At 41.5% G+C, this 15,060-nt stretch overlaps 1 protein-coding gene across 1 annotated transcript in view; it reads left to right on the forward strand.

Moving 5' to 3' along the window:
- Ercc6l2 (ERCC excision repair 6 like 2) overlaps nt 1–14,828 on the forward strand; it is a 93,891-nt gene extending 79,063 nt beyond the window's left edge. The window contains exons 18-19 of the mRNA XM_027409655.2: nt 8,707–8,882; nt 12,929–14,828. Coding sequence (XP_027265456.1) covers nt 8,707–8,882; nt 12,929–13,892 — 1,140 coding nt within the window. The 3' untranslated portion in view covers nt 13,893–14,828. The remainder of the gene's footprint in view (nt 1–8,706; nt 8,883–12,928) is intronic.
- The last annotated feature ends 232 nt before the right edge of the window (nt 14,829–15,060 follow it).

Consider the following 15,060-nt stretch of genomic DNA (forward strand, 5'->3'; position numbering starts at 1 on the left):
TTTTGTTGCTGTGAAGAAACATCATGACCATGGCAACTGTTATAAAAGAAAACCTTTAGTTGGGGCTGGCTTACAGTTCAGAGGTTTAGTACATTATCATCATGTAGGGAAGCTTGGCAGCATGCAGGCAGACATGGTGCTGGAGAGATAGCTGAGGGTTCCACATCCTGATCTGTAGGCAGCCAGAAGAAGGAGAATCACTGGTCCTGCCTTAGGCTTCTGAAACCCAAAGCCCATCACCCAGACACACTTTCTCCAACACAGCCTCACCTACTCCAACAAGGCCACACCTCCCAATACTGCCACTCCCTATGAGTCTATGGGGACCATTTTCATTCAAACCACAACAGGGCTCTTCATGGTTGTCTTCAGAAGTTAACCCCATTGTGGGCACTGCGACAAGATTGTATAACCACAACATTCTGAAGACTGAAGCAGAAGTACCCGAGCTCAAGGCCAGTTTGGGCTACATCATTAGTTTTAGGGCCACCTGCAACTACATTGAAAAACCCTTTGTCAAAAGAAAAAAGAAAAAAAACGTTCTTCACTCTCCTGGATTTTGATCTCTTGACAGTTTGAAACCGAATGTGGTTATGAGAGCCTTTTCCCATCAAATACTCATTCCCTTCTGATCCTCATGCAAGTGCCCTCTGTGGTGGCTTAGCAGTTTACCTCCAGATTCATTTTTCACCCCAATTAATGTTCATAAAAAGAGGTTTTGTTTTTTTAAACATTCTGTGCTGTTTCCTAGTATATACAATCCATATGTGCCCGAGTAAACAGAAGAATGAAAATGTAGGCATTCAGCTATGAGGCAAGAGAAACCCTCCTTTTGAAAGTATACTGACATTAAGGGTTGCTGTCGGGAGTTTTCCTCTCTTAACCCTTTCATACTGAAAAGCCTGTAGCTTTTCTTTTTTTAGTTGCATCTGAAATAAAAACCATCTCTTGGATGGAAGCAGGCACCTTGGCTTAGACCTTTTGATTACGGAGCATGCATCACACTAAAGGAGTAAGACAGAGGACCACCCTGGGACCCACAAGATAGAATAGAATAGCTGGCTTTCGAAAGTTGTCCTGTGACCTCTACTCACAGGCTTTGGCATGTGAGTACAAGATAAATAAGTGAATATGTAAATAGCAATAGGATCCTTAAGCGAGGCATGGTGGCACACACCTTTAATCCTGGCACTCGGGAAGCCAGCCTGGTCTACAGAGTGAGTTCCAGGACTGCTAGGGCTACACAGAGAAACACTGTCAAAAAAGGGAGGGAGGGAGGGGGAGGGAGGGAGGGAGGGAGGGAGGGAGGGAGGGAGGGAGGGAGGGAGGGAGGGAGGGAAAGAAAACCATTCAGTATTGTCCAAGGTCATCTGACTGTTTCACCCTGATGCAGGATAGATAAGCAACGTGGCACAGCTGATAATACCTAGTGTGGATTCATTTGTTTTCTCAAGTTTTGCTTTGGAGATTTTATTTGTATACTTTTTTCCTGTTTTGTCTTCTAAGTGGAAAAGGATTGATTTAGATTACCTGGAGTTTCAGATTTGCAGACTATACATAGTGCATAAGAATCAGCGATAAGAATCAATGAGGCATGCTCTTATGTAAAACAAGAGGGAAGGGAGGATGCACAGTGAACACATCCCTAGTATTCTTCCTACACAAATAACTTAAAATCATAATGAATGTATGCATTATCCAGCTTTAAATAGCAGTTTTATTTTGAAGCACATTTTACAGGTAAATCAGAAAAATCAACAGTGATTCGATAGCTTTATCAAAGTCAATGCAAAGCAATTATTGATGGAGGTTTTGAAGTAAGTGGTTTCCAAATTTAGTGTTTAATTATTGGTAGATGGACTATTTTGGACAACCTGTGTCAGAACAATTGTCATTTGTAGATGTGTTCTCTTCTTGTCCATTTTCAACTGACTGTTTCTTGTAGACTCTGCATGTCCAAAGAAGAAAGAGGTGTTTCTTACTGGTTATTAATTAGAATTATTACTTTGTTGTCCTCTGGTATTTTCAGCTTTATGAATAACCTCCTGATTTTTATATAGTACATCTTATCATCAGATGGATTTATTTAACTTTATGTTTATATTATTGAAGAGTGATTGCTGCATTTCTTCTATTTTTGCAGTTTTATTTTTTTAACAAAGATTCTAAAATTTATATTTAATTTTTTTCATGCAAGTACTATAGTGAACATATGTAACTAACAGTGCTGCATACTTTATGGCATTGGTCCTCAACATAGCAATTACTGAGTGATAAACAGGCTGTTGGAAGTGTGATGTTTTCTGAAGAGTTTAGCAGAAGTACTCAGTACAGTACACTGGATTCTAACTTTCATAACTCCTTTTTTATTTTTGCTATAACCATACTTAGAACTCAGAATTTATGTCTGATGGTAGCTTCGGAACCATTAGTATATCAGTACTTTCACCTTGAGAAAGTTCTTCAATAATGAAAACATTTTTATTAATTTTTTTCTTCAGAGATGATTTAATTTTCTTTTGAGACAAGGTTTTTTTACATAGGTCAGGCTGGCCTCAAATTCACAATCCTCCTACCTCTACTCCTGAGTGCTAGGATTACAGATGTCTACCACCATGCCCAGCTTTCTTTTTTTAAAGATTTATTTATTTTACGTGTGTGAGTGTTTTGCCTGCACGATGGCGGTCAGAAGATGGCATTTTAGATTTCCTAGAACTGGAGTTGTGGATGTTTGTAAGCCACCTTTGTAGGTTCTGGGAACCAAACCCAGGTCCTCTGCAAGAGCAGCAACTGCTCTTGACTGCTGAGCCATCTCTCCAACACCCTAATCTTGCTTTTTTAAGCATCTGCATTTTATCATCAATGTGACAAAATATATGACAGAAGCAACTTGACAGAAGACTTATTTTTGCTCAGAGCTTCGGTCTGTCATGGTAGGAAGGCATGTTAGAGCTCATGGCAGCAGAAGCATGTGGCAGAGGCTCCACACATCTTGCAAGTCAGCAAGAGGGGGATCAAAAGCAAGGCCAGGCTGTAACCCTCAAGGCTAACCCTGATGGTCTGTGTCTGTCAGCAAAGCCTGCATTCCAAAGGTTCCACAGCTTCCTCAGACAGTGCCACCAGCTGGGCACCAAATGTTCAAATACATGCAACTGTAGGAGCATTTCGTATATAAACTGTAACAGATTTCTAGAGAAAATATTAGAGATGCCAAGTTCATGTTTGTAATTCTAACACACAGGGGACAGAGGCAAGAAATTTGTGAGCTTACCACCAGGGCTTGAATTACATAGTGAGTTCGAGGCCAGCCTGGGATACATACTGAAACACGGCCTCAACCAATTCACCAATCAGCAGAAAGGAGGAAAATTGTGGCTGTGCAGAAACAGGGTTTGCTTTCTTCATCCACCTTGTAACTGCTAAGCTTTCCATCCAGTTCTAACCCAGTTATCCAGTTGTTGCCTGAACTACTCTCTGGGAGAGGAAAGGTGTTTTTAGCTTGATGCCTTGAGTCACAAGAGCAACTTTATCCTCTGTCCTAATGTTAAAGGAGACAGTATTACTTCTTAAATTTCTAACCCACTTTGTTTTAGCAACTTAATGTTACCTTCTTGTCAGGACTCCATAGCTCACCTGATCTGGAATTGTCCTGTCCTGGCTGCGCATTGTCAGCACAGCTGCAGCTTCTCTGTGGCATTAATTGCCCATATCAGCTGCTGTGAAGAGTTGGCTCCACTACTTTGTGATAAAACAGTGAAAACCTCCTCTGTAACAAGAGCACCAAGATGTTTATAAATTAATATGGACATTATTTTTCAAAAAGAATGAGGATTTTTTATAAAACTACATAGAGTTGCCATGTAAACCAGCAGTTCACAGTTCTTTCTGCTCTCACATGCCTCAATCCAATGAGAAAGCGTCCCAGGCTTTCCTGTCAGAGACGTGTGGATGCTCACATACACACCTGCAAATGGAGCTTAACTTCTCTGTAGAACCTTCATAGGGTCAGTGGACTCTAGCAAAGGACCCTTAGAAAGGAAAAGTCCCATAGTCCCTAAGATCTTGCCCATGGCTATTCAGTAGAACTTGTTAGTATATTACCTTAGCCTGACAACAGAAGATTAAGATTGTAGGTGCAATTCAGGTTGAATCAAGCTGACCTTGTTGGATTAACTGGATGGATACCATTAAAGGATACTACCCAGCTGACCAGAATCCTTTACACTTAGTATCTCGCTGGACTTAGTATGGTCACATTCATTCTCACCATCAGAACCCTCCCTGGCTCTGCTCACAGGGTAGTGTGACCCTGAAAGAAGTGTTACAGGAAGACAAGGACTGTGTTCTGCATCTGGGAGTTGGAAAAGTATGGAAATGAATTGTCCCCTAGAGCCTCAGAAAAGGAACATAATTCTGCCAGCACTTTGATTTTAGCCCAGTGAGACCCATGTCAGACATACCTACAGAAATGTAAGGTCAGGAGTTTATGTTGTTTCAAGCCAGTAATACCATGGTAACTTGTTATAGAGCAATCAGAATGTAATCCACTACCTCCATTCCATACTTATAATTCAGTACAAATGTGACAGCATGTACATTCCTGAAATCTTAATAATACAGTTGGACTAAATACAAATTTATGTCTTACAACCTAATTTCAATAAAGTAGTAAAATTGTCTACTAAAATAGCAATTTGAAGTCATGTCTTTTTAAGAAGTAATAATGAAGGGTAGGATGTGGAATTCATGGGAAGGGAAAATGGCTTTTCTCCTTCTAAGAATTTGGCTTTTAAATTGTGGGATATGTCAGAAAATCTAATGACCCATTTATCCAGTATCTTTGGTTGCAAAGGCTGAATTCTCAAAGGATTTATAAAACTGATTCTTTAAATGTATATAAAATATGATCTTTGTAATGTCAGAAAGAGCAGTCATATAAACAACTGAAAAGAGCCATTGCCCGGCACCATCTCTCCATGGCTTTAGAAATCACTGTGTAAGAGGAAAGAGACTTCTTGGCTGACGCAGTTGCTTTTCTATTTATCCTCTTTGCATTCATATTAGCATTCCTGTCTCTTAAGAGAATGAACAAATATATCTGGAGATTTAGAAGCTGTTAGTAGCTTGTAGCCCTCATCTTGTTTCTGATGGAAATAAATATACATAACATTTCTTTTGGATTTATCTTAAGGGTCGGTATTTTCATTGTTAGTATTTTCAATCGATTTAAAACCCTGATGACCTTAACAAAGCAGCTTTCAGTGTGACTGACTCCAGTGTGACTGAAGCTTTGATGGCACCTGTCTGCCTGGCAACTCTTGCTCATGAGCACCATCATAGCTTCTGAAGATGTCTGTTTATATTCATTAGAAGTAGTTTGCAAACCATTGCTTTAAGTGGGGGAGGGCATGTGAGTACTCTCTACTTGTTTTGTGAACGTGGGCCATTTGTTCCCTTTTGATTCCCACCTGTCTTAGAGTTTCTGTTGCTGCAATGAAACAACATGACCAAAAGGCAGGTTGGGAAGGAAAAGGTTTATTTGGCTTACGCTTCCACATTGTAGTCTATCGTTGAAGAGCACCAGGACAGGAACTCAAACAGGGCAGGAACCTGGAGGCAGACTCTGGTGCAGAAGCCATGGAAAGGTGCTGCTTATTTTCTTGCTTCCCATGATTTGCTCAGCCTACTTTATTGTAGAGCCCACAACCTGTGCCCAGAGGTGGTCCCACCCACAATGGGCCCTCCCACATCAATCACTAATTAAGAAACTGTCCTACAGGCCTGCCTGTAGCCTGATCTTATTGAGGCATTTTTCTCAGTTGAGGCTCCCTCCTGTCCAGTGACTAGCTTGTATCAAGTTGACATAAAACTAGCCAGCACACCATCAAAGAAAAATATTACACTATTATCAACAATGTATAGCCCATAAATTCTAGGAGTCTTTTTATATTTGGAATTTCCTTTTTATGTTTTTGAGATCAGCTCTCTTTATGTTGTCCAGACAGTCCTGCTTCAGCTTCACAAGTAGCTGGGAGTACAGGCGTGCCCTATAGCGCCTGGCTTAAACAGTTGTCAAGCTGAAGTTTGACTGGTGTGTGATTAAAGGTAGCATCATCTTGTGTGCACGCTGAAGATGTTACCCTGCTTTGTTCTGCTGGCACTAGTTAGAAGTCTTACATTTGCCATTTCTCTCCTACCATCTCTCCCTCCTGTAGGTTTTAGGCTATTTCCTTATCTGTAATCTAAAGGAAGACGTTTATTTTCATTGTTCCTAGTAAAGACACTCTTTCCTTTTTTAGTTTGAAGTTTTTATTATCCTAGTTTATCAACTATCATTGCAGATCTGTTTGCTGTCTCCCCATCTGTTGTTTCTATTTTATTTTAAATTTATTTCTTAAAGTTTGTATTTGTCCCTGTCTCAAGTGTGCTTATACAAAAAGCCTTGCTGGGTTTTTCCTTTTCCTTTTCTCCCCCCTCCCCCACGATTTCCCAATAAGGTAATTTAAAGTATCCTTCAGATTGCCTGATTCCCTGTCATCCCACAATAGAGTTCTCATCCTGGCTGCACCTGTGGCTTAACAATGTTGGGGTTTTAGTGTTCTTTGACTTTCTGAATTCTTTTCCCCACCAAATCACAAGCCTTCTTTTGATAATGGAAGGCTTCCTGTACTGTTTTGGCATTTGCACGTCATTGGACTCTCATTTTTGCCGGTTCTTAGCCAATTTTCTAATGTTGATTTTCAGCATAGCTTTTCATACCAGCAGGATGTATAAAATCAGATTCTCCAATTGTCACCAGCCAGCCATTGCTTTGTTTCTAGTGGTTGTTTCTGTCTAGAGTAAGAAGACAGGTTGTTCTGTATACCAGTTTAGGCTTGTCTGTCTTTATTTTGTGAATCAGCTGTCCTTCTTGTGTGGAGGGGAGGGCTGGGTTTGGAACTAAGGCATTGCGTGTTTTGGACAAGCTTTTTAACACTAAGCTACATCTCCATTGCGCCGCCGGTGCCCCTGCTGTTGCTGCTCCATGTATCTCTGGTATGCAGGTGGGTATATGTATGTACACAGATGTGTCCTGTCTTCCTTGGGACAGCGAGCTGTAGGATCCTCCTGCGGCTTCCCCAGCATCGGGATCACAAGTGTGTACCACCACACCCAGCTTTGATGAGTTCTAAGGTTTAACTCCAGTCTTTTATAGGAGTGTTAAAACTCTGGTGTACATATGTTTTCAGAAGTTGGTTCCCTTCCTCCTCGTGTTTCTGGAAATCAAACTTAGGTTATCAGGCTTTGCAGCAAGCCATCTAGCCAGCCCCAAATACAGATCTCCACCTTGTGCAGTAAGCATTGTGCCAGTGAAACTATCTCCGGCCTGTTTGTTGTTGTTTAATTACTGGGAATTGAGTCATTTCCATCCCCCCAGCTCTTTACAGGCCCTGCAGGTCCTGTTGCAGACACCGACCCCTGGCCTGCTGGGCTCCCACTCATTGCTATGTCATTTCTTTGGTTTTGGAACCTAGAAAGTTTGATTTTTTTACTTTTGAACTTCCATATGTTTTTGTTGTTGTGAATTTGTCCTATTACTTTTATTTTTGGAATGGAATAGAACTTTCCACCTGGCTATACTTGCCATTGGCATTAGAAGCACATAATATTTTTCCCTGACCCACTATTTCAGGTCAATTCTCTCTAAACAAACAGCCCATAAAATTATTGTGAAGTTTGGTTTTTTTTTATTTGTAACTTATAAACTGTAGATTCTGTGTGTGTGTGAGTGTGTGTGTGTGTGTGTGTGTGTGTGTGTGTTTGCTTGGTTTTGTGTGTTTGTTTGTTTGTTTTTGTTTGTTTGTTGAGACAGGGTTTCTCTGTGTAGCCCTGGCTATCCTGGAACTCCCTTTGTTGGCCAGGCTGGCCTTGAACTTATAGAGATCTACCTGCCTCTGCCTCCTGAGTGCTGCAATTAAAGTTATGCCCCACCACCACCCGGCTGACAATATTTTTAAAATGCTGAATATTCTTCAGCTTAACAGAGAACTTAAGAAATTTGTTTCCCTTTTTGTTGCATAATGGTTCATTTTTCTAGTTAATGTGCTTGTATGAAATTAAACAAAAACTGCTTTATAACTTTTACAAAAACACAAATTAAATGTTATTTATGGGGTACCTGTGTGTGCTATAACATGCATATGTAGTTTAGGGACAACTCTGTGTTGTTGGTTCTCTCCTGCCTCCTTGTGGGTCTGGTTATAAGGCCTGTGTGCAGGCATCTCTTCCTACTGAGTGATCTCTAGTCCTGTTTTATTTCGTGAGATTGGGTCTCATTATCTCAGGCTGGCCTGGTAGTCCTGTGTTCTTCAGAATGACCTTGAATGCCTTATCCCACTACTTCTACCTCCAAATTGCTGAGATGACGGGTGTGGACAACCACACCTTGCCTAGACAGACCAATTCTGAACCTTCATTCATTTAATCATTGATCATTATACTTAAGATAGTAGCTATCAGCCTATGTGTCAATAAGTACATCCACAGCCTTGACAGTAGACAATACCACATTTTTCCATATTCTGTCCTTTTAAAGGTCTAGGCTAACATCCTCCAATAGTTGCTTCAGTCGAATAATGTGATCTGCTTTACTACAAAGAGTATCTGGGGAAAAGTGTGATGTCCTTTTCTTATTGATCAGGCTTAGTTTTTACCTCCCTTTTACAGACATACAGAAATAAGGTGGATGCACACACAGTGACAGAGAAAGATCAGGCACCGAGTGACGGGAGCATCTCCTCTCCTCTCTGTGTATCCCACCCTGTAAGCCAGAAGAAAAAAGATGTCTACCGTACTAACCAGACTACCTTCATCATTGGAGAAACACCAAAAGGAATCCGTAGGTATGTTGTCTGTGGCAACTCTAGATTTCAGGCCAACTCTCAGAAGTAGTATAACTTCATAATAAAATACATAATGTATAACCATACTTCACATCCGAATTTCAGAAAAGCAGAACTTTTCTATTTAAAAAACACAAACAAATGCTTTTGAGACAGGAAGGAGCTCACTAAGTAGCTCAGACTGGCATGAAATTTGCTGTATATAGTTCAGGCTGGTGTTAGGAATCTTGTGCCCTAACTTCTGAGTTCTGGGATCACAGAGATGTGGGGTGGACTGACATGGAATTAGGCAGTCTCCAGGATCAGGTAAAGAAATGAGTGAGCCAGGAGCTCAGTGGGATCTCCACACACAGGTATTAATGTTACCAAGAATGGCATCAAGAGGTGGTGAGATGGACCCATAAGTCTGGTCCACTTGGTCTCTGGTTGGTATCTGAGATGCCAGGAAAGGGACAGCAAGCCCTACAATAACCCAGAGAGCTGGCATGAGGCAGCACTTCGTCCTTCCTGGCAGGCTTGCAACAGTGATTTCTGCAGGGCACACTTTTTCTCTGTGGTCAGTTATTCTTCTAGAAGGCTGACTCTATTTCCCCAGTCATTAAAGAAAATTGGGTCGTGGTCCCTATAGCAGTGTGTGTTCTTGTAGTTGGTTGTTTTTTTACTCTTTATGTCTTTTGGGGGGCCCACCACGCAGCTCCCAAATAAAGCACACATGGAGACTCAATTCTTACTTATGAATACCCGGCCATAACTTGGCTTATTTCTAGCCAGATTTTCTTAAGTTATCCCATCTATGTTTCGCCTCTGGGCCTTTACCTTTTCTTATGTCTGTGTACCTTACTTTCACTCTTACTCCGTGGTTGACTGGGTGGCTGGATGGCTGACCCCTGGATTCCTCTGCCTTCTTTGGCTCCTAGATCTCCTCCCAGATTTCTCCTCTTATTTCATTCTCCCTGTCTGCCAGCCTGCCTGTCCTCTCTCCTGCCTTGCTATTGGCTGCTCAGGTCTTTATTAGACCAATCAAGTGTTTTAGACAGGCAAAGTAACACAGCTTCACAGAGTTAAACAAATGCAACATAAAAGAATGCAGTACATATTTGCGTCATTAAACAAATGTTCCACAACATAAACAGATATAACACAAATTAATATTCCACATCTTCTTGCTTCCTTTCATTGTTTACCCAGCCCAGAGAGGGAATGTCTTGTGCTGGATAAAAAGGTAAAGAGCAATATTAGAATGCCAAGACCTGCCTGGTCACCCCACCCCTTCCTTCCTGCTGCCATCATAGTCAGCCAGAATCAAGGCAGTATCTTGTAGTGGCCACATGATGGACTTCCTTGGGCTTTAGGCATGTCTAGCCCTCAGAAAGCAAAGCCAGTGGCATGCTGATGTCAGATGTGGTCCGGCTCCTTCCCAAGAGGGGAAATGGTTTGGACTTTAACCCTCATAACTTCTGATAGACATGCTAATATATTCCTAACTTGGCTTTTCCTTTTCTCTCTTCCTAAAGCTACTCTACTAATTTTTTTTCTCACAAAAGTGGTTAACTTATATTCTTAATTATGCCTTGCATTTTCCTGAATTCTTAGAGAAAATCCTATGGAAGTCCCAGAATCAAGAAAATGATTCGGAAGGCAAAAAAATCGTCATTCTGTGTAGCCATGGGTGTAATTCACTCAAAAGTTCCTCAGGTTAAATAGTGTTGAAGCAGCACTCCTCCCAAGGGTGGCCTGCCCCAAGGTCACAGGTGAGGCCACACACTGTCTCAGCACAGCAGGGATAGTTACTGTGGCATCACTTAAAACCTTCTGAAATACACTGTTGTAGTAGGTATGTCTATTGATGACTATTGATCAGGTGTGGAATCTCTGAATTAGGAACATGTGACAAGACACTAGTGAGCCCCAGAAGCCATGGCACTCATCTTAGGCCACCGCTGCCACCACAAGAGATTGTAACCTGGCCTGGGAGTCAGAAATAAATGAACAGGAAACCACAAACAGCAGTAGTATTTAATGCTTCTACTTACGTACATTAAAAAACCATTGTTTTACCCTAAGAACGTTGTACATATGATAAAATTCAGCCTTCTCATCTGGCCATACAGACCCATGATTGCTGGCCACTTCTGGATTTTCATCTGTTCTGCTGTGTTCTAGGTCCTCTAAGGACTGGCTTGAAGGGTCCCTAGCTCACCCTTACCTACAGGTAGAGGTGACAGCAAAGAACACTATATATCGTCTAGGGGTCGTCCACCCCCCCACCCCCACCCTCCTTGCCTACCAGCAGGCTCCTGGATACCTACTATGAGTGGCAGTAAAGCTGAGTTTACCCTTTCACCATGCTCTGCCTTGCTTGTTTTGCTTTGACTCCCTTAGCTAGACTGAGCTTCATGAAGCAGGGGACCGGGTCTTTTTTGCTATTGTATAATCTATACGGTACACATTATGTATATATACACTTAGCACATAACAGAGCTCTGAGATTTCCCAACTTACGGCCCAAATACAGCATCAGCAAAGCAATACACTATCTTACTTGTTAGTGGGGAATGGATAAGGCAGGGTCTTGTGATGCCCAGACTGGCCCCACACTTACCATATAGCCGAGGATGATCAAGAACTCAGTCCTCCTGCCTCCACATCCAGAGTGTTGGAATCACAAGCATATGCTGCTAAGTCTGGATCAAAACTGGAATCTTTTGAAAACACCCTTGTGCTTTTTCCCTATTCTCTCACATTATAAAGACATTGACCCTGCAGGATTCATGCCCTACCCATGACCTTACTTTAATCCTTTAGGTCCTTTTGCTGATGCTGACACATGGGACTTCAATGTGGTTTAGGGAATAGATGCAATTCAGACTTCAAATCCTTCCTTGTGGAAAGCAGCAGTCTGTGGCTCAAGGAACCTAAATAATTTTCTACTTCCACTTTACCAGGGTTCCAGAAGGTCCATTTGTGAATGTACATATAGAAGTGTTCGTTAGTGTCTTACTCTATAAAGGGAGTTCACTTCTTCAAATAAGATCTTACTTTTTTGTTTATTTATTTTCTTTGGTTTTGAGACAGTCACCACATGTAGCCTATACTGCCTCAGACTTTCTATCCTCTTGTCTCTTGAGTACTAGGCTTGTAAGTATGCACCACCATGCTCAGTAAAATAGTGTCTGGCTTCCACAATTAGCTGTCTGCACTAAAAATAAATCAATTGGAGAACAAAACTACACTTACAGAGCTTTCTTTTAAGCTCAACAAAAAGCCATGTGAAATTCTATACTGTGAAAGAAGGGGAAAAGGGAAATTTTTTCTTTTTTTTTTTTCAGGATTTTTCTATTTATCAAAGCCATTCTTTAACAATATTATTCTATGGGACTTGAATGCAATGTAGATTCTCAAATACAGATTATATAAATGATGATTCTCATGTCAGTCATAAATTGACTGACTGGAGGAGTAGCTTGCTGGGCTCTCATAATTCCCAGGAACTACGTTAATAGTATAAATCAGTCACTTAAAAGGCTGACGATTTAATAAGCTAAAAGGCCATTTCTGGTAGCAAATGGGAAGAGGCGTGGAATTAAGTTCTCTTAGGGTGGAATTAAGGTGATGTCCCAAAGGAACAAGGGACGGTGCATTGCCTTTGTGTTTCTTGTCACTGCTAATGAATGGGCGTTAAAAGTTCTTAACTCAGCCGGGCGTTGGTGCCGCACGCCTTTAATCCCAGCACTCGGGAGGCAGAGGCAGGCGGATCTCTGTGAGTTCGAGGCCAGCCTGGTCTCCAGAGCAGTGCCAAGAAAAAAAAAAAGTTCTCAACTCCCCTGCAGTGTGTGAGTGCAGGCACATGTGTCACAGACCGTGCGTGGAAGCCACAGTAGAGTTGGCTCTCTCTTTCCACCCTTACATGGGTTCCAATTGAATGTAGGTCCTCACTTGTACTTGCTGAACCATCTCAACAGCTTCCAGAGTACTCTTTAAAAATAAAATGTAAATATGACAACAAAAAAAAAAATAACTACTGGCTTTATCTACCCAATCCTTAGAAAGCAGTTTGAAGAAATGGCCTCTTACTACAAGTTATCGGTGCAGGAATTTGCCAGACAAGTAACCAGCACCACATCTGAAGAGCGACAGAGAATGCTCAGGGACTTCTACAGTCTTCAGCACCCGGAGGTAAAGGGGTTCTTTGTGAATTCTGCTTCAGAGTTGATCAGATCTGTCCACAAGGAAGAAAAAAGTGTCAAGAATAAAGCTAAAGAAAAACAATCTCTTTCGAAAGAAAGGCCCTCAAATGATACTTTGTCATGCAATGATTCCACCAACAAAATGTCTCAAGTTTACAACCCAAAACTATGTAAAGGAAAATCAATCAGATCTCAAAATCACAGTTCCCATGGAGAAAAGACATTTTCTAGTGTTGCAAAAATTAAGAAATCCTCTGTCAACTTTATTCAAGAGATTGACAGTGAGAGAAATGGTCACACACCCAAGAACACCATGATACCCTTCTGTCCAAACAGCAAGTCTGAAACCCCGGAGACAGAGCTAGAAAATTCCCCAAGACACCAGCAGGACCTCACAGGAGCATGCAGTTCAAGAAACAGACCACTTTCCAAGCTGGGAGACAAAAGGGTAGAAAACCCAGTGTCAGAACACACTCCTGTGGAAGGCTTGCTTGGTGACACCTCTATTCTTAATGACCTCTTTAAAAGCCATGGGGAAGGTCCCACACAACTGCCAAAGGAGGTTCTTTCAGGACCGGTGGCAAAAGCAAAGCAGAGGCCAAAAGATTTCTGGGACATCCTGAATGAGCAGAGTGATGACAGTCTCAGCAAACTCACTGACTTGGCAGTGATCGAGACTCTGTGTACAAAAGTGCCCCGCTCCACAGCCTCCAAAAGGAAAGATGAGCTGGAGGCTTCCCTGTGGAAAGCAAATGAGAAGTTTCTGTGGAAAACATTTAACTCGGATGCCGATGAAGGCCCAGCCAATACAGAGAGAGAGTAGAACATGGATGGTTAGTGTATCATTGAGCTGCCAGCCCTGTTTATGGTACTGTAGTAGCATCCTGAACAGTTGTTTGTAGACTTGCTTATTAAAGTATTGCTTTAGTGTTACTTAACAGCCTAAAATGTTATCATGGTTTTTCTTTCCTTAATATGTTTTAATCATTAATGCCCAATTTATACATTTCTGGAGATCAAGCCCAGGACATCGTATATGCCAGCAAGCACTCCAGCCAACTCAGCTACATCTCCTGCCCCTGATTTAATCTCTTAACAAATGTGATTATGTCATTTTATAACCCCTATTATACGTGTGATTCTGTGGCCTCACATGAGTGACTTGCACTGTGTTTGTCCACTCCTCATATGAAAGGTAACAGGACTGAGCCATATTAACCTAACCTTGCACTTTTAAACTCTTCCAGAATGTCCCAAATCAAGGGCAGTCACTAAACTCTTCTCATGGGCATTGGGAAGTTACTGTTTTCCTTCTTCCTTGGGATTATGTTCTAGTAATGTTGAATTATTTTAGATAAAAGTTGTAATTAGGAATGAATATTTGGTATTATGTTAAAATGGTAACTTTATAACTGCTCAGGGTCATGTATACGTTTGTGAGCTGTGATGCTAAAGTAATGGGATTGTTACCATTGACCAGAGTGCCAAAGCCTTAACTTTTCCTATTACTTTGATTTAGTAAATAAAAATAAATCTTTGTATTTTAACTTTATTTCTTAAGTGGAAGGAAATGAATAAGCATTTGAATTTAATTGAAACCTCTTTCATTGAATTTAATGTATGTGGTTTACACACTCTGAAATGTGCTCATTGTTGGATTTATTAGTGGCATTTTCACAGCTGCTGTGGTCTGTGATAGGTGCTTGACTATTTAGGTGACAGCTACAGGTGAAGGCAAAGAGGTCCCGTCTGTGAAGCATCTGCCTATGTAGTCCCTGGCATTGTGACTGGCTCAATGAGGGTGTCAGGCTGGTACCTGTCCACATTCAGCTAAGCTTGCAGGACTGATCCGGAAAATAGCAAGCTCTGCAGATCACACACACACACACACACACACACACACACACACACCCGGAAAATAGCAGGCTCTGCAGATCACACACACACACACACACACACACACGGAAAATAGCAGGCTCTGCAGATCACAC

This window comes from Cricetulus griseus, chromosome 3 (genome assembly GCF_003668045.3).
Source record: "Cricetulus griseus strain 17A/GY chromosome 3, alternate assembly CriGri-PICRH-1.0, whole genome shotgun sequence".
In the NCBI taxonomy this organism is placed as follows: domain Eukaryota; kingdom Metazoa; phylum Chordata; class Mammalia; order Rodentia; family Cricetidae; genus Cricetulus; species Cricetulus griseus.